This window comes from Rutidosis leptorrhynchoides, chromosome 3, assembly GCF_046630445.1.
Source record: "Rutidosis leptorrhynchoides isolate AG116_Rl617_1_P2 chromosome 3, CSIRO_AGI_Rlap_v1, whole genome shotgun sequence".
Lineage (NCBI taxonomy): Eukaryota > Viridiplantae > Streptophyta > Magnoliopsida > Asterales > Asteraceae > Rutidosis > Rutidosis leptorrhynchoides.
In genome coordinates, this window is record NC_092335.1 from 278596845 (window position 1) to 278611054 (window position 14210).

General features: G+C 37.0%; 1 protein-coding gene across 1 annotated transcript; it reads left to right on the plus strand.

The window, feature by feature from the left end:
• Window positions 1-380: 380 nt before the first annotated feature.
• LOC139901010 (uncharacterized) lies at window positions 381-1106 on the plus strand. Its single transcript, XM_071883751.1, has 2 exons — window positions 381-611; window positions 696-1106. The coding sequence occupies exons 1-2, from the start codon at window positions 381-383 to the stop codon at window positions 1104-1106; spliced, it is 642 nt and encodes a 213-aa protein (XP_071739852.1).
• Window positions 1107-14210: the final 13104 nt, after the last annotated feature.

The following is a 14210-nucleotide window of genomic DNA, read 5'->3' on the forward strand; positions in this document are numbered from 1 at the left end:
GATGGTGTTTCGCGATTCGCATGATAGTCTTGGGCCGAACATCATAGTTTTTAAATAGGATAACTTAATTGGTGCTTCTTGTGGAGAGAGCATCAGCCAAACGCAAATGGCCCAAGGCATAGATGGGATTAAACATACTAGTTGACAATTGTTGTTAAGGATCCCATTAAGATATAGAAATTGTATTAGACTTGCAATTAGTAATCGCTACCTACCTTGTTGATTTAAACTTAGTGGAGAGAGCATCAGCTAACCACTCAAGGTTAAATGTAACTTGGATTTTAGCATTTAATAAATTAATTTTTCATAAGAAAGTTAGGGTAATTAATTATTAAAGAATCAAATATTAAAATACTAAAAGAACTTTGTTAATTTTGTAGATGTCACCCAATGCAACTACACCCGTTCACCACCTTTCTCTAAGATCTGTCTTAGAGAAGGAAAAACTCAATGATACGAACTTCTTAGACTGGTATCGTAATTTGAGAATTGTTCTCAAAGTCGAAAAGAAGTCGTATATACTTGATGGACCCGTTCCCGAGGAACCCCCTGCTAATGCCACAAAGAGCATCCGAGATGCTTGGACTAAGCACCCGGATGACTCCACAGAGGTAGCATGCCTCATGTTAGCCACCATGATTCTAGACTTTTAAAAGGACCTGGAACATCATGATGCCTTTGAGATGCTTAAGTAGCTAAAGGAAATGTTCCAACAACAAGCTAGGCAACAACGCTTTGAAACTGTCAGAGCGTTACATGCATGCAAGATGGCAGAGGGGACATTTGTAAGCTTTTATGTTCTGAAAATGAAGAGCTACATAGATCAGCTTGAGAGGCTTGGATCTTCCATTGGTCCTGAGTTGGCAATAGACTTGATCCTCAACTCACTACCAAAGTCATATGATCAGTTCGTCTTGAACTACAATATGAACAATTGGGAGAAATCTATCTCGGAGTTGCATTTAATGCTTAAGACTACCGAGAAGAATATTCCATTCAAAACCTCTGAAGTCCTCATGATTCGGAAAGGAAAAATCAAGAAGCCACAAGCCAAAGGCAAAGGTAAAGGCAAACCTAAGAGTCAAGGCAACTACAAAAGCAAATAGTTTGTCCCAAAGGATTCTGTCAAGAAGAAAGAAAAACCTGCCAAAGATGCTACTTGTTTCCATTGTGGAGAAATTGGTCATTGGAAGCGAAACTGCCCGACTTACCTTGCAGAGCTGAAAAAGACAAAGGCTAGCAATGCTAGCACCTCAGGTATCTATATGATAGAACTATTTGTTTTCTCTAGTAATTCATGGGTATTTGATACTGGTTGTGGAACTCACATTTTCACATTTGTAATAATGTGCAGGGACTAAGAAAGATTAAGCAGCTAAAACCAGGCGATTTGGTATTGCATGTTGGCAACGGAGCACATGTTGTAGTCGTAGCAATAGGCATTTATGAACTTTTATTACCAAATGGCTTGTACTTAGTATTAAATAATTGTTATTATGTACCTAGTTTAACTAGGAACATCATTTCAGCTGCACGATTGTATGAATCTGGTTACTCGTATGCTTTTTCTAATGGTAATATTTTAATTTTCAATAAAGATGTTTTTTATTTTGAGGCACGCCCTCACAATGGCTGATATAGCCAAAACGGACTGTTTTATTCGTGCGGTGTCATTAGGTCACATGGCGTCAGATTTGGTATAGCATGCAGAGATTTTCGTTTAATTTATATTTTGCGGGGCCTAAATTTACTTTTACTTTCTAAAGTGTAGAAGGTGTAAGTTAACCTAGTGTCGAATTTTATGCTGATTAACGAATTGAAGATCAAGTGGATAACTGTCTTTTAGTTAAATTACCTAGATAAAAGATAGTAGTTGATTTTAGCTAAAGGTCCTAAATGCAAAAAAGTAAATAAAGTAGAAGGATATCCGGAGTATGCAGATCAGGGAAATGTTGACCAAGATATCAGAGCTGGGTTTAGGAAAGGTATCATTCTTATGTTAAGACTATAGTTGGAATGATGTAGATCTGGTTGGATGAGCCAATTACACAGACCTACTTAACTCTGAACTCTCGGAGTTCTCTTTGAGCAGTGAGAAGTATGTCACTTGGTCGTATAACTGAAGTGTAACAATACCTCGGAGGTTATCGTCAGTAGAGTACTAGGTTTATTAGTGAGTTAAGCTCTAATCCTAAACCTCGTTATCAGTTTAGGTAACTGAATAACAACGTGCCGTGTTGATTGAACACTGATCACAAACGGAAGGAGTCCGTCGGGTTAAGTTGGCAAAACCTTAAATGAAAACTAACAACCATTCCATCATACTAATGAGATCACAACAAATCAAACATTATACAGCATTACAGTTAACATACTGATAGTAAAGCAGATAGAAACCTAATGAATACCTAAACAGTTGATATGACTAAGACCTAGGGCAACAATCAGACAAGAACATGCAATAGGCGTGGGTCATACAGTAAAGGCACTAACTAGATCATAGCAACTCCTAAGAAGTCTCTTTGAAACAGTCAATAGGCATACTAGGTCATTCATGTCTCAATTCCTAGGTTCCGTGTCCTAAAAGTGCATTAGATGCCTCTCGGGAACTCCGGCCATACCAAGTTCATATAATCTTCAGATACAGTATAACCAGGGGTCTTAATCCTATGAAGTAGCTAATTTCATATAGGTGGACAAGTACTGATCACAACCTAAGTTGGTCAATCCTTAAGATGCTAGCATACAAATCTATCAGACTTCCTAGTTCAGTATTATAACAGTAATCGTTCTAAATTAACATAATTACGCTAACCCAAACTTCTATCATGTAAACATACAGATTAATTAAGCTATCATGGCAATATCGGAACGCATTATTAAACATAAAAGGTAAGCATACATGTTTAATACAAAAGACAAGCGTTTCGGATAAAAACCTGAAAAGGCCGAACAAATCTGCCCGAGATCGCAGGGACTCGCCGGGATATCCTTCGAAAAATAAAAGCTAAGCTAACTACTACTAAAACTAACTAAAAGATTGAAAATATAAATTGAATTGCAAGTTGTGTGTGTGTTGGAATGGATGGAGAAGGCCCTTTAAATAGACTAGGTTTTTGCCAAAATATGGCTGGCAGGCCGTATGGCAGCCTGTTTGGTGGCCCGTATTTGGCAGGTCATTTTCATGGCAAGCCGTTAGGCAGCCCATTTGGTGAGCCGTATTTGCCAGGCCGTTTTCATACTGGCAGGCCGTATTGCAGGCCGTTTGGCAGGCCGTTTTTGGTGCCTGGTCAGTCTGATTCACTGGATCGTAACTTGATTTCTTGTCTTTCACCGTTTTCGCTCAAGAATCTTCGTTTTAGCTCCATTTTTCTTGATTATTTTTGCATCGCCTTTGTAATTACTTGATCTACAAAATCAACCAAAAAAGCGATAATTTTGCGGAAAAAGTTATAATCTTTATTGTTTTGGGTCTCAATTTAGGGGGTAAAACGTGACTTTTTGCCCGATATCAAATACCCCACACTTAGCTTTGCTTGTTCTCAAGAAAGAAAGCGAGAATATAAGGATCTTTCTAACAGATTCTCCCCTGTCCTACCCGTAGATCTTTTTATTATGCCTTCATCAGAAGTCGGCACATCTTTCGAAAGTATTAGAAAAAGTTTCGAGCTTCAATGATTCGGTCGCCAGATTTCAATCGCGTCTATAGTGGAAAAGGCGTACTTTCCAACTCTCGGATGTAGAGTATACATGATCAGGCTCCTCACTAGCGGATCACTCATATCACTCAAGTGTTTAGGGTGTCCTATTCTAATTGTATTGTCGCTCAGAAGCCAGTCGTGTAACAGTTCTCATCATAGGCTTGGTAAAGCATCGATATCTCCACCGGTTAAGTAAGGACGACACTGATCTTCTTCCTAGGCAATCTTTCAAGAGGAAGACCGGTTATAGGGTTTGGTTGAAAATTTATGAATTTGGTGAAAGAGATCAGATCTCTTGATTTCTGAGAGATTTGATAGACTTTGATTCTTCAGAGTATCCATTTTGGATAGATAATGGCTGGGAATTCCCGTAAAGGATTTCTTTGGAAGAGGCGGATTTTGCTAAGACTTTGTCTAGAATTTTCTTTTGCTCTTCCAGCTTTCTTCTTCAGGTCATCTCCTTGAGTTTCTTTTTGCCTTATTAGAGACTTTGTTCTTTCATCAATTTTTTTTTTATCGGCATACCCTTTCTTCATAACTTTTGTCTTTCGTTCCTGGTGCCTAGAGAGGAAGTGATAATTCACTGAAAATAGGTCTTTGACCTATCAAAAACAATCAGGGGTTCGGAATCTTTCAACTAGTGCTTTTGAAGCGAATTTGATCGATCTATCTCTTCATTAATCTCTAGATCTTTTGGTGAATGGAAAGGGAAGTGAATGGTAAATGGTGTATTTTGGGGGCGAATTTGGGGTGAATATTTCTGATTCATCAACTCTTTGTGTGAGTTGGTCGGTTTAAATTACGTGGAGTGGAAACGGAAATGGATGGCTTTTTGTCTTCTCTATTCAGAATGATTTCGGAAGGAGATCGCACCTGCACCACGTATGGCGCTCACTAACCATTGGCCTTGAAACGTATGACTAAACCAAGTTCTAACTTGAACCATACACCGGCACGCTCTTCAATTGAAATAACAAAGTGCTACAGATTTGATGGGTCATACAGATACTTTAGGTCCGATATTCCTCACTTTTTTGAGTAGGGGTCGTGCTTGATCTTGTGTAGCCTTTTACATATTTTCTTAAAAGAAATCTTTTGACACAAAACATAAGTTTCAGCTTAATCGTTCCATTCTAATAAATGTTCCAAAAACCGATTTCTAGCAATTTTATTAGATCTTTTGGGCAAAAACAAAGTAAGAATTTTTCAAAATTACCCAATATCCATTGCTTAATTACTTTTGGACAAAAGAATTTTTCAAAACTTGGCATTTTATGGTTACTTGACTTTAAAACTTCGACCTTTAAAAAAACCTTACCCGTTACCCCCACACTTAGAAGAACATTGTCCCTAATGTTCTCTAGAAAGAATATTTTAATACTTTATAAATTAAGGACATTGACTTCTAAAATTCTAAGTTAGTTGCGGGGGTTACCCCACACTTAGAGGTTTTAGTGTGTTATAATTGAAATAGGTTTAAGGAAGGATTACTTCCCTATGGTCGTGTTACTTTTTTAGTGCTGGTCCTTCCTACGATCAATCTCCTATATACCAGTCTCTTTTGATAATATTTCTGCATGAGGAACAAAAAGAGAAAGGTAACATTTCCACTATATATAATTTTTCAGTACAATGCTTTTTAAAAAGATAAAAACTAAAAGATAAAATAAAGATAAAGTAGTCTTTGGGATACTATCCTGGTCAATGCTGTGCTGGCGTTGCGAAATATCTGCAGATATCATCATCATCCTATAGGCTCGGTATGTAGTCGAGAGGTTGCCCTATATCCAACTCAGGGCCTAGTAGTGAATCCATACATAAGTCTGATGGCAGCTCCAGGTGGGATAAGTCTGGGAAAGGCTCCTCGTCAGGTATGCTCCTAGTGATCTCAAATGCCTGGGCCATTGGTGGCTCAACTGAAATGGGAATAGTGAGTAGATGACAACTCTTTGGTAACTTAGTGAGTGGAACTGGCTCGGTGACTAGAGCAGGCGGCGTGATGGGAATAGGAGTATCATGCACATGCATGGCATCTGAGTGAACTTAGTGAACTGAGTGAACTGAGGCCTGTGTGGAATGCCTCGGCGTAGCTCGTCGTGTCGGCTGAACACTGCATGCTAGCCTTAATGAAGATGGGCCCAGAGTACTGCGTGGCATCCCCTCGTGCTGGAGGTATGCTCTTAGAGCTTTGTAGAGTCTCTGCTGATCTCTGAGTAGTGCCCATGTAACATCAGGGTCACTCAAAGTGGCTCCGTAGTGTATCACTATCTTTGGCTCATGCGTATCTGGCAACTGTGTGTGCTCGGCTGGTCTCCTGGCTAAACGTCTAGATCGTCGAACGGGAGGAGCTGGCGGTGCTGTGCAGATATTGTAGTGACCCGAACTTTTCCATGTTTATATATATTAATTGAGATTGATATTTACATGATTAAATGTTTCCAACATGTTAAGCAATCAAACTTGTTAAGACTTGATTAATTGAAATATGTTTCATATAGACAATTGACCACCCAAGTTGACCGGCGATTCACGAACGTTAAAACTTGTAAAAATGACATGACGATATATATATGGATATACATATGGTTAACATGAGATTATGATAAGTAAGTATCTCCATAAGTATATTAACAATGAGTTATATACATATAAACAAGACTACTAACTTAAGGATTTCGAAACGAGACATATATGTAACGATTATCGTTGTAACGACATTTAAATGTATATATATCATATTAAGATATATTAAGATATCATAATATCATGATAATATAATAATTTAACATCTCATTAGATATAATAAACAATGGGTTAACAACATTAATTGAGATCGTTAACTTAAAGGTTTCAAAACAACACTTACATGTAACGACTAACGATGACTTAACGACTCAGTTAAAATGTATATACATGTAGTGTATTTAGATGTATTAAAATACTTTTGGAAGACTTCAAGACATATATCAAAACACTCATACTTAACGAAAATGGTTACAGTTACTTTTCCATTCTTTTCTTTCATCAAGAATTCTAGTCGTATTCTTACCTGTATTATACACAGCTTCAAAATGTACTTACTATGAGTATATACCAATAGGAACTAGCATGGGATTCCACTCTTGATTATGTCATGTATGACTAATCAATTTTAACTTCTACCATGAGCTAGTCAACTAACTAGAACTCCTTTTAACCCCACTCACCACTCACCAATTACCACTCATCATTCACTCCATTTCACTTCCAATTCTCTTTCTAATTCTCTCTCAACACACACACACACACACTATTATGAACGTATTTTTCCAGTAGTTAATCATCATCTTCATCAAAAATCACTTCAAGAATCAAGCTATAATCATCATAGGAAGAACACTTCAAGAACACTTCAAAAATCCCTTCAAGTTTACTAATTTACTTCCAAGCTTTCTAATCCATTCCAAGTAATCATCTATGATCAAGAAACCTTTGTTATATACAGTAGGTTATCTTTCTTATTCAAGGTAATATTCATATTCAAACTTTGATTCAATTTCTATAACTATAAACTATCTTAATTCGAGTAAAAATCTTACTTGAACTTGTTTTTGTGTCATGATCCTACTTCAAGAACTTTCAAGCCATCCAAGATCCTTTGAAGCTAGATCATTTCTTGTCACTTCCAGTAGGTTTACCTACTAAACTTGAGGTAGTAATGATGTTCATAACATCATTCGATTCATATATATAAAACTATCTTATTCGAAGGTTTAAACTCGTAATCACTAGAACATAGTTTAGTTAATTCTAAACTTGTTCGCAAACAAAAGTTAATCCTTCTAACTTGACTTTTAAAATTAACTACACACATGTTCTATATCTATATGATATGCTAACTTAATGATTTAAAACCTGGAAACACGAAAAACACTGTAAAACCGGATTTACGCCGTCGTAGTAACACCGCGGGCTGTTTTGGGTTAGTTAATTAAAAACTATGATAAACTTTGATTTAAAAGTTTTTATTCTGAGAAAATGATTTTTATTATGAACATGAAACTATATCCAAAAATTATGGTTAAACTCAAAGTGGAAGTATGTTTTCTAAAATGGTCATCTAGACGTCGTTCTTTCGACTGAAATGACTACCTTTACAAAAATGACTTGTAACTTATTTTTCTGACTATAAACCTATAGTTTTTCTGTTTATATTCATAAAATAGAGTTCAATATGAAACCATAGCAATTTGATTCACTCAAAACGGATTTAAAATGAAGAAGTTATGGGTAAAACAAGATTGGATAATTTTTCACATTTTAGCTACGTGAAAATTGGTAACAAATCTATTCCAACCATAACTTAATCAACTTGTATTGTATATTATGTAATCTTGAGATACCATAGACACGTATACAATGTTTCGACCTATCATGTCGACACATCTATATATATTTCGGAACAACCATAGACACTCTATATGTGAATGTTGGAGTTAGCTATACAGGGTTGAGGTTGATTCCAAAATATATATAGTTTGAGTTGTGATCAATACTGAGATACGTATACACTGGGTCGTGGATTGATTCAAGATAATATTTATCGATTTATTTCTGTACATCTAACTGTGGACAACTAGTTGTAGGTTACTAACGAGGACAACTGACTTAATAAACTTAAAACATCAAAATATATTAAAAGTGTTGTAAATATATTTTAAACATACTTTGATATATATGTATAAATTGTTATAGGTTCGTGAATCAACCAGTGGCCAAGTCTTACTTTCCGACGAAGTAAAAATCTGTGAAAGTGAGTTATAGTCCCACTTTTAAAATCTAATATTTTTGGGATGAGAATACATGCAGGTTTTATAAATGATTTACAAAATAGACACAAGTACGTGAAACTACATTCTATGGTTGAATTATCGAAATCGAATATGCCCCTTTTTATTAAGTCTGGTAATCTAAGAATTAGGGAACAGACACCCTAATTGACGCGAATCCTAAAGATAGATCTATTGGGCCTAACAAACCCCATCCAAAGTACCGGATGCTTTAGTACTTCGAAATTTATATCATATCCGAAGGGTGTCCCGGAATGATGGGGATATTCTTATATATATGCATCTTGTTAATGTCGGTTACCAGGTGTTCACCATATGAATGATTTTTATCTCTATGTATGGGATGTGTATTGAAATATGAAATCTTGTGGTCTATTATTATGATTTGATATATATAGGTTAAACCTATAACTCACCAACATTTTTGTTGACGTTTTAAGCATGTTTATTCTCAGGTGATTATTAAGAGCTTCCGCTATCGCATACTTAAATAAGGACGAGATTTGGAGTCCATGCTTGTATGATATTGTGTAAAAACTGCATTCAAGAAACATATTTTGTTGTAACATATTTGTATTGTAAACCATTATGTAATGGTCGTGTGTAAACAGGATATTTTAGATAATCATTATTTGATAATCTACATAAAGCTTTTTAAACCTTTATTGATGAAATAAAGGTTATGGTTTGTTTTAAAATGAATGCAGTCTTTGAAAAACGTCTCATATAGAGGTCAAAACCTCGCAACGAAATCAATTAATATGGAACGTTTTTAACCAATAAGAACGGGACATTTCAGTTGGTATCAGAGCGTTGGTCTTAGAGAACCAGAAAATTTGCATTAGTGTGTCTTATCGAGTTTGTTAGGATGCATTAGTGAGTCTGGACTTCGACCGTATTTTCTTTAAAAATGATGGCTTAACATTTTTGTTGGAAACTATATATTTTTAACATATGAATATTATGTGATATATTAATCTCTTAACGTGTTTGATATTATGTGATAGATGTCTACCTCTAGAACAAGTCCCATTGACTCACCTAATAATAATGAAGAGTCAAATGTAAATTGGAATGATTCGTGGACTGATTCACAAGTTCCAGAAGAGGAACCGGAAGAAGAGTCGGAACCGGAAGAAGAATCGAAACCGGAAGAAGAATCGGAACCGGAAGAAGAAATAGAACCGGTGGGGGAAATAATAAAACGGTTAAGTAAAAGAGAATCCTCAACCAACCGACCAAGGTTAATTATGGTCAATGGTGTTTCCGCCAAGGAAGCGAAATATTGGGAGGATTATCAATTCTCCGATGAATCGGATTCTGACGAGAATTCCGATGATGTTATAGAAATTACCCCAACTGAATTTAAAAAGGCAAAAGAAAATAATAAGGGAAAGGGCATAAAAATAGAGAAATCTAATTCCAACCCCGATGAACTTTATATGTATCGTCAACCCCCGAAGTCCTTAAGTTGTAACAATGACCCGGGACCCTCTAAACCACCAGGTTTTTCTAAACCAATGTGGACAACGACGGCTCGTATTAGGGGAACATCATATATCCCTAGAAACTTGGCAAAACGAACCAAAACCAAACAAGAAGAAACGAGCGAGTCGGAATAAGATAGTTGTATTCGTGTGGTGTAATATATGTAAAATAGTGTGCTTATGCTTTATGATATATGTAAAAATTGCTTGTATTAATAAGTATTTTTTTTATGAATCTAACTCTTGTCTATTTTACAGTATAAAAACACAAAATGGATAGACAACCCAATATTTTAAGAGACCTACCCGGAGACATGATTGATGAAATCTTGTCTAGAGTCGGTCAGAATTCCTCGGCACAACTATTTAAGGCGAGATCAGTTTGTAAGACATTCGAAGAACGTTCCAAGAATGCCTTGGTTTATAAAAGGCTTTCGTTCGAAAGATGGGGGATATCACATTGTGAAATCCATAAGTTACGATGTGTTTACTTTGACGCATATATTGCGGGGAACCCAAATGCTATTTTACGCAACGGGTTAAGAAATTATTTTGACTCAGTATATCCGAATATAGGACTTTGTGATTTAGAAAAAGCGGCTAACATGCAACATAAAGAAGCATGTTATGCTTACGGGTTAGTAATGTTCGCTTCTCACCAAAGTGAGAACAAGAACATCGGGCTACAACTATTAAACAAAACGTTCCCACAAGTGACGGAGTCGGTAATTGGGGTAAGAAATGAGGTTTTTAGGTTATTACGAGACTGTTGGTCATTACGTAACCCTCGTCCCTTTGACGACGTTACAACACGCTGTCTTATCAACGGCCATAATGGTTATGTTCCACAAGACCAAGGATGGGAAGTAGTCCTAGTAAAACCAGAATGCATGACTTGTTTCTGGACGTATGAATTACGTGTCTTTATTGCCTTTGCTGAACGACTTGTGTACTAGCTAGAATTATCTTCACAACTATCTTGTATCAAAGTTATTGTGTGCTATATTTCATGCTTTATGTAAAATAAGCGGTATTGTAAGTTTGTAAAATATTGTATAAAAGTTTGAACGCGAAATATTATTACAATCAGTTTTTCATATAGAATTGTAGTAGTTGAATTGTATATTAGCTACTAAGTATGATCTTAACGGGTAGGTACTACCCGAATTTAAACTTATAAAACGCTTTTATAAATTGAAGGAAATGGCACCGACTACTCGACACACCGTGAATATGAATGAAGAGGAATTCCGTACTTTTCTAGCTTCAAACATAGCCGCAGTACAGGCTGCGCTACATACCAACAATAACCTTGGATCTAGCAGTATAGGAAATCGTGTAGGATGCACCTAAAAAGAATTCACTGCCGGCAAACCTTTGGAATTTGATGGAACCGAAGGACCGATCGGATTGAAACGGTGGACCAAGAAGGTCGAATCGGTGTTTGCCATAAGTAAGTGTACTGAAGAGGACAAAGTGAAGTACGCTACGCATACCTTCACAGGTTCTGCGTTAACATGGTGGAATACCTATCTAGAGCAAGTGGGACAAGACGATGCGTACGCACTACCGTGGTCAGCATTCAAGCACTTGATGAACGAGAAGTACCGTCCCAGAACCGAGGTCAATAAGCTCAAGACAGAACTTAGAGGGTTACGAACCCAAGGATTTGATATTACCACGTACGAAAGACAATTCACAGAATTGTGCCTATTGTGTCCGGGAGCATTCGAAGATGAGGAAGAGAAGATCGACGCGTTTGTGAAAGGATTACCGGAAAGAATCCAAGAAGATATAAGTTCACACGAGCCCGCCTCCATACAACAGGCATGTAGAATGGCTCACAAACTAGTGAACCGAATTGAAGAAAGAATTAAAGAACAGACTGCTGAAGAGGCCAATGTGAAGCAAGTCAAAAGAAAGTGGGAGGAAAACGGTGATAAGAATCACCAATACAACAACAACAGCAATTACAACAATAATCGCAACAATTATCCCAACAATCGCAACATCAATCGCAACTACAACAAACGGCCCAACAACAACAACAACAACAAAAACAACAACAACTACAACAATCATCCCAACAACAATAATAACCGCAACAATAACAACAATCAGAAGCAGCTATGCCAAAGGTGTGAAAAGTATCACTCGGGGTTCTGCACCAAATTTTGCAACAAGTGTAAAAGAAATGGTCATAGCACAGCGAAGTGTGAGGTCTACGGACCAGGAGTTAATAGAACGAAAGGAACAAATGGTGTCGGAACGAGTAATGGCGGAGCAAGTAGTGTCGGAGCAAGTTATGCCAATGTAGTTTGTTATAAATGTGGAAAACCAGGCCACATTATTAGAAATTGCCCGAACCAGGAGAACACGAATGGACAAGGCCACGAAAGAGTTTTCAGTATTAATGCGGCAGAGGCACAGGAAGACCCGGAGCTTGTTACGGGTACGTTTCTTATTGACAATAAATCTGCTTACGTTTTATTTGATTTGGGTGCGGATAGAAGCTATATGAGTAGAGATTTTTGTGCTAAATTAAGTTGTCCATTGACGCCTTTGGATAGTAAATTTTTACTCGAATTAGCAAATGGTAAATTAATTTCAGCAGATAATATATGTCGGAATCGAGAAATTAAACTGGTTAGCGAAACATTTAAGATTGACTTGATACCAGTAGAGTTAGGGAGTTTTGATGTGATAATCGGTATGGACTGGTTGAAAGAAGTGAAAGCAGAGATCGTTTGTTACAAAAATGCAATTCGCATTATACGAGAAAAAGGAAAACCCTTAATGGTGTACGGAGAAAAGGGTAACACGAAGCTACATCTTATTAGTAATTTGAAGGCACAAAAACTAATAAGAAAAGGTTGCTATGCTGTTCTAGCACACGTCGAGAAAGTACAAACTGAAGAAAAGAGCATCAATGATGTTCCCGTCGCAAAAGAATTTTTGATGTATTTCCGAAAGAATTACCTGGATTACCCCCACATCGATCCGTTGAATTTCAAATAGATCTGGTACCAGGAGCTGCACCAATAGCTCGTGCTCCTTACAGACTCGCACCCAGCGAGATGAAAGAACTGCAAAGCCAATTACAAGAACTTTTAGAGCGTGGTTTCATTCGACCAAGCACATCACCGTGGGGAGCTCCTGTTTTGTTTGTCAAGAAGAAAGATGGTACATTCAGGTTGTGTATCGACTACCGAGAGTTAAACAAACTTACCATCAAGAACCGCTACCCACTACCGAGAATCGAAGACTTATTTGATCAACTACAAGGCTCGTCTGTTTATTCAAAGATTGACTTACGTTTCGGGTATCATCAGATGCGGGTGAAAGAAGATGATATTCCAAAGACTGCTTTCAGAACACGTTACGGTCATTACGAGTTTATGGTCATGCCATTTGGTTTAACTAATGCACCAGCTGTGTTCATGGACCTTATGAACCGAGTGTGTGGACCATACCTTGACAAGTTTGTCATTGTTTTCATTGATGACATACTTATTTACTCAAAGAATGACCAAGAACACGGTGAACATTTGAGAAAGGTGTTAGAAGTATTGAGGAAGGAAGAATTGTATGCTAAGTTTTCAAAGTGTGCATTTTGGTTGGAAGAAGTTCAATTCCTCGGTCACATAGTGAACAAAGAAGGTATTAAGGTGGATCCGGCAAAGATAGAAACTGTTGAAAAGTGGGAAACCCCAAAAACTCCGAAACACATACGCCAGTTTTTAGGACTAGCTGGTTACTACAGAAGGTTCATCTAAGACTTTTCCAGAATAGCAAAACCCTTGACTGCATTAACGCATAAAGGGAAGAAATTTGAATGGAATGATGAACAAGAGAAAGCGTTTCAGTTATTGAAGAAAAAGCTAACTACGGCACCTATATTGTCATTGCCTGAAGGGAATGATGATTTTATGATTTATTGTGACGCATCAAAGCAAGGTCTCGATTGTGTATTAATGCAACGAACGAAGGTGATTGCTTATGCGTCTAGACAATTGAAGATTCACGGACAAAATTATACGACGCATGATTTGGAATTAGGCACGGTTGTTTTTGCATTAAAGACTTGGAGGCACTACTTATATGGGGTCAAAAGTATTATATATACCGACCACAAAAGTCTTCAACACATATTTAATCAGAAACAACTGAATATGAGGCAGCGTAGTTGGATT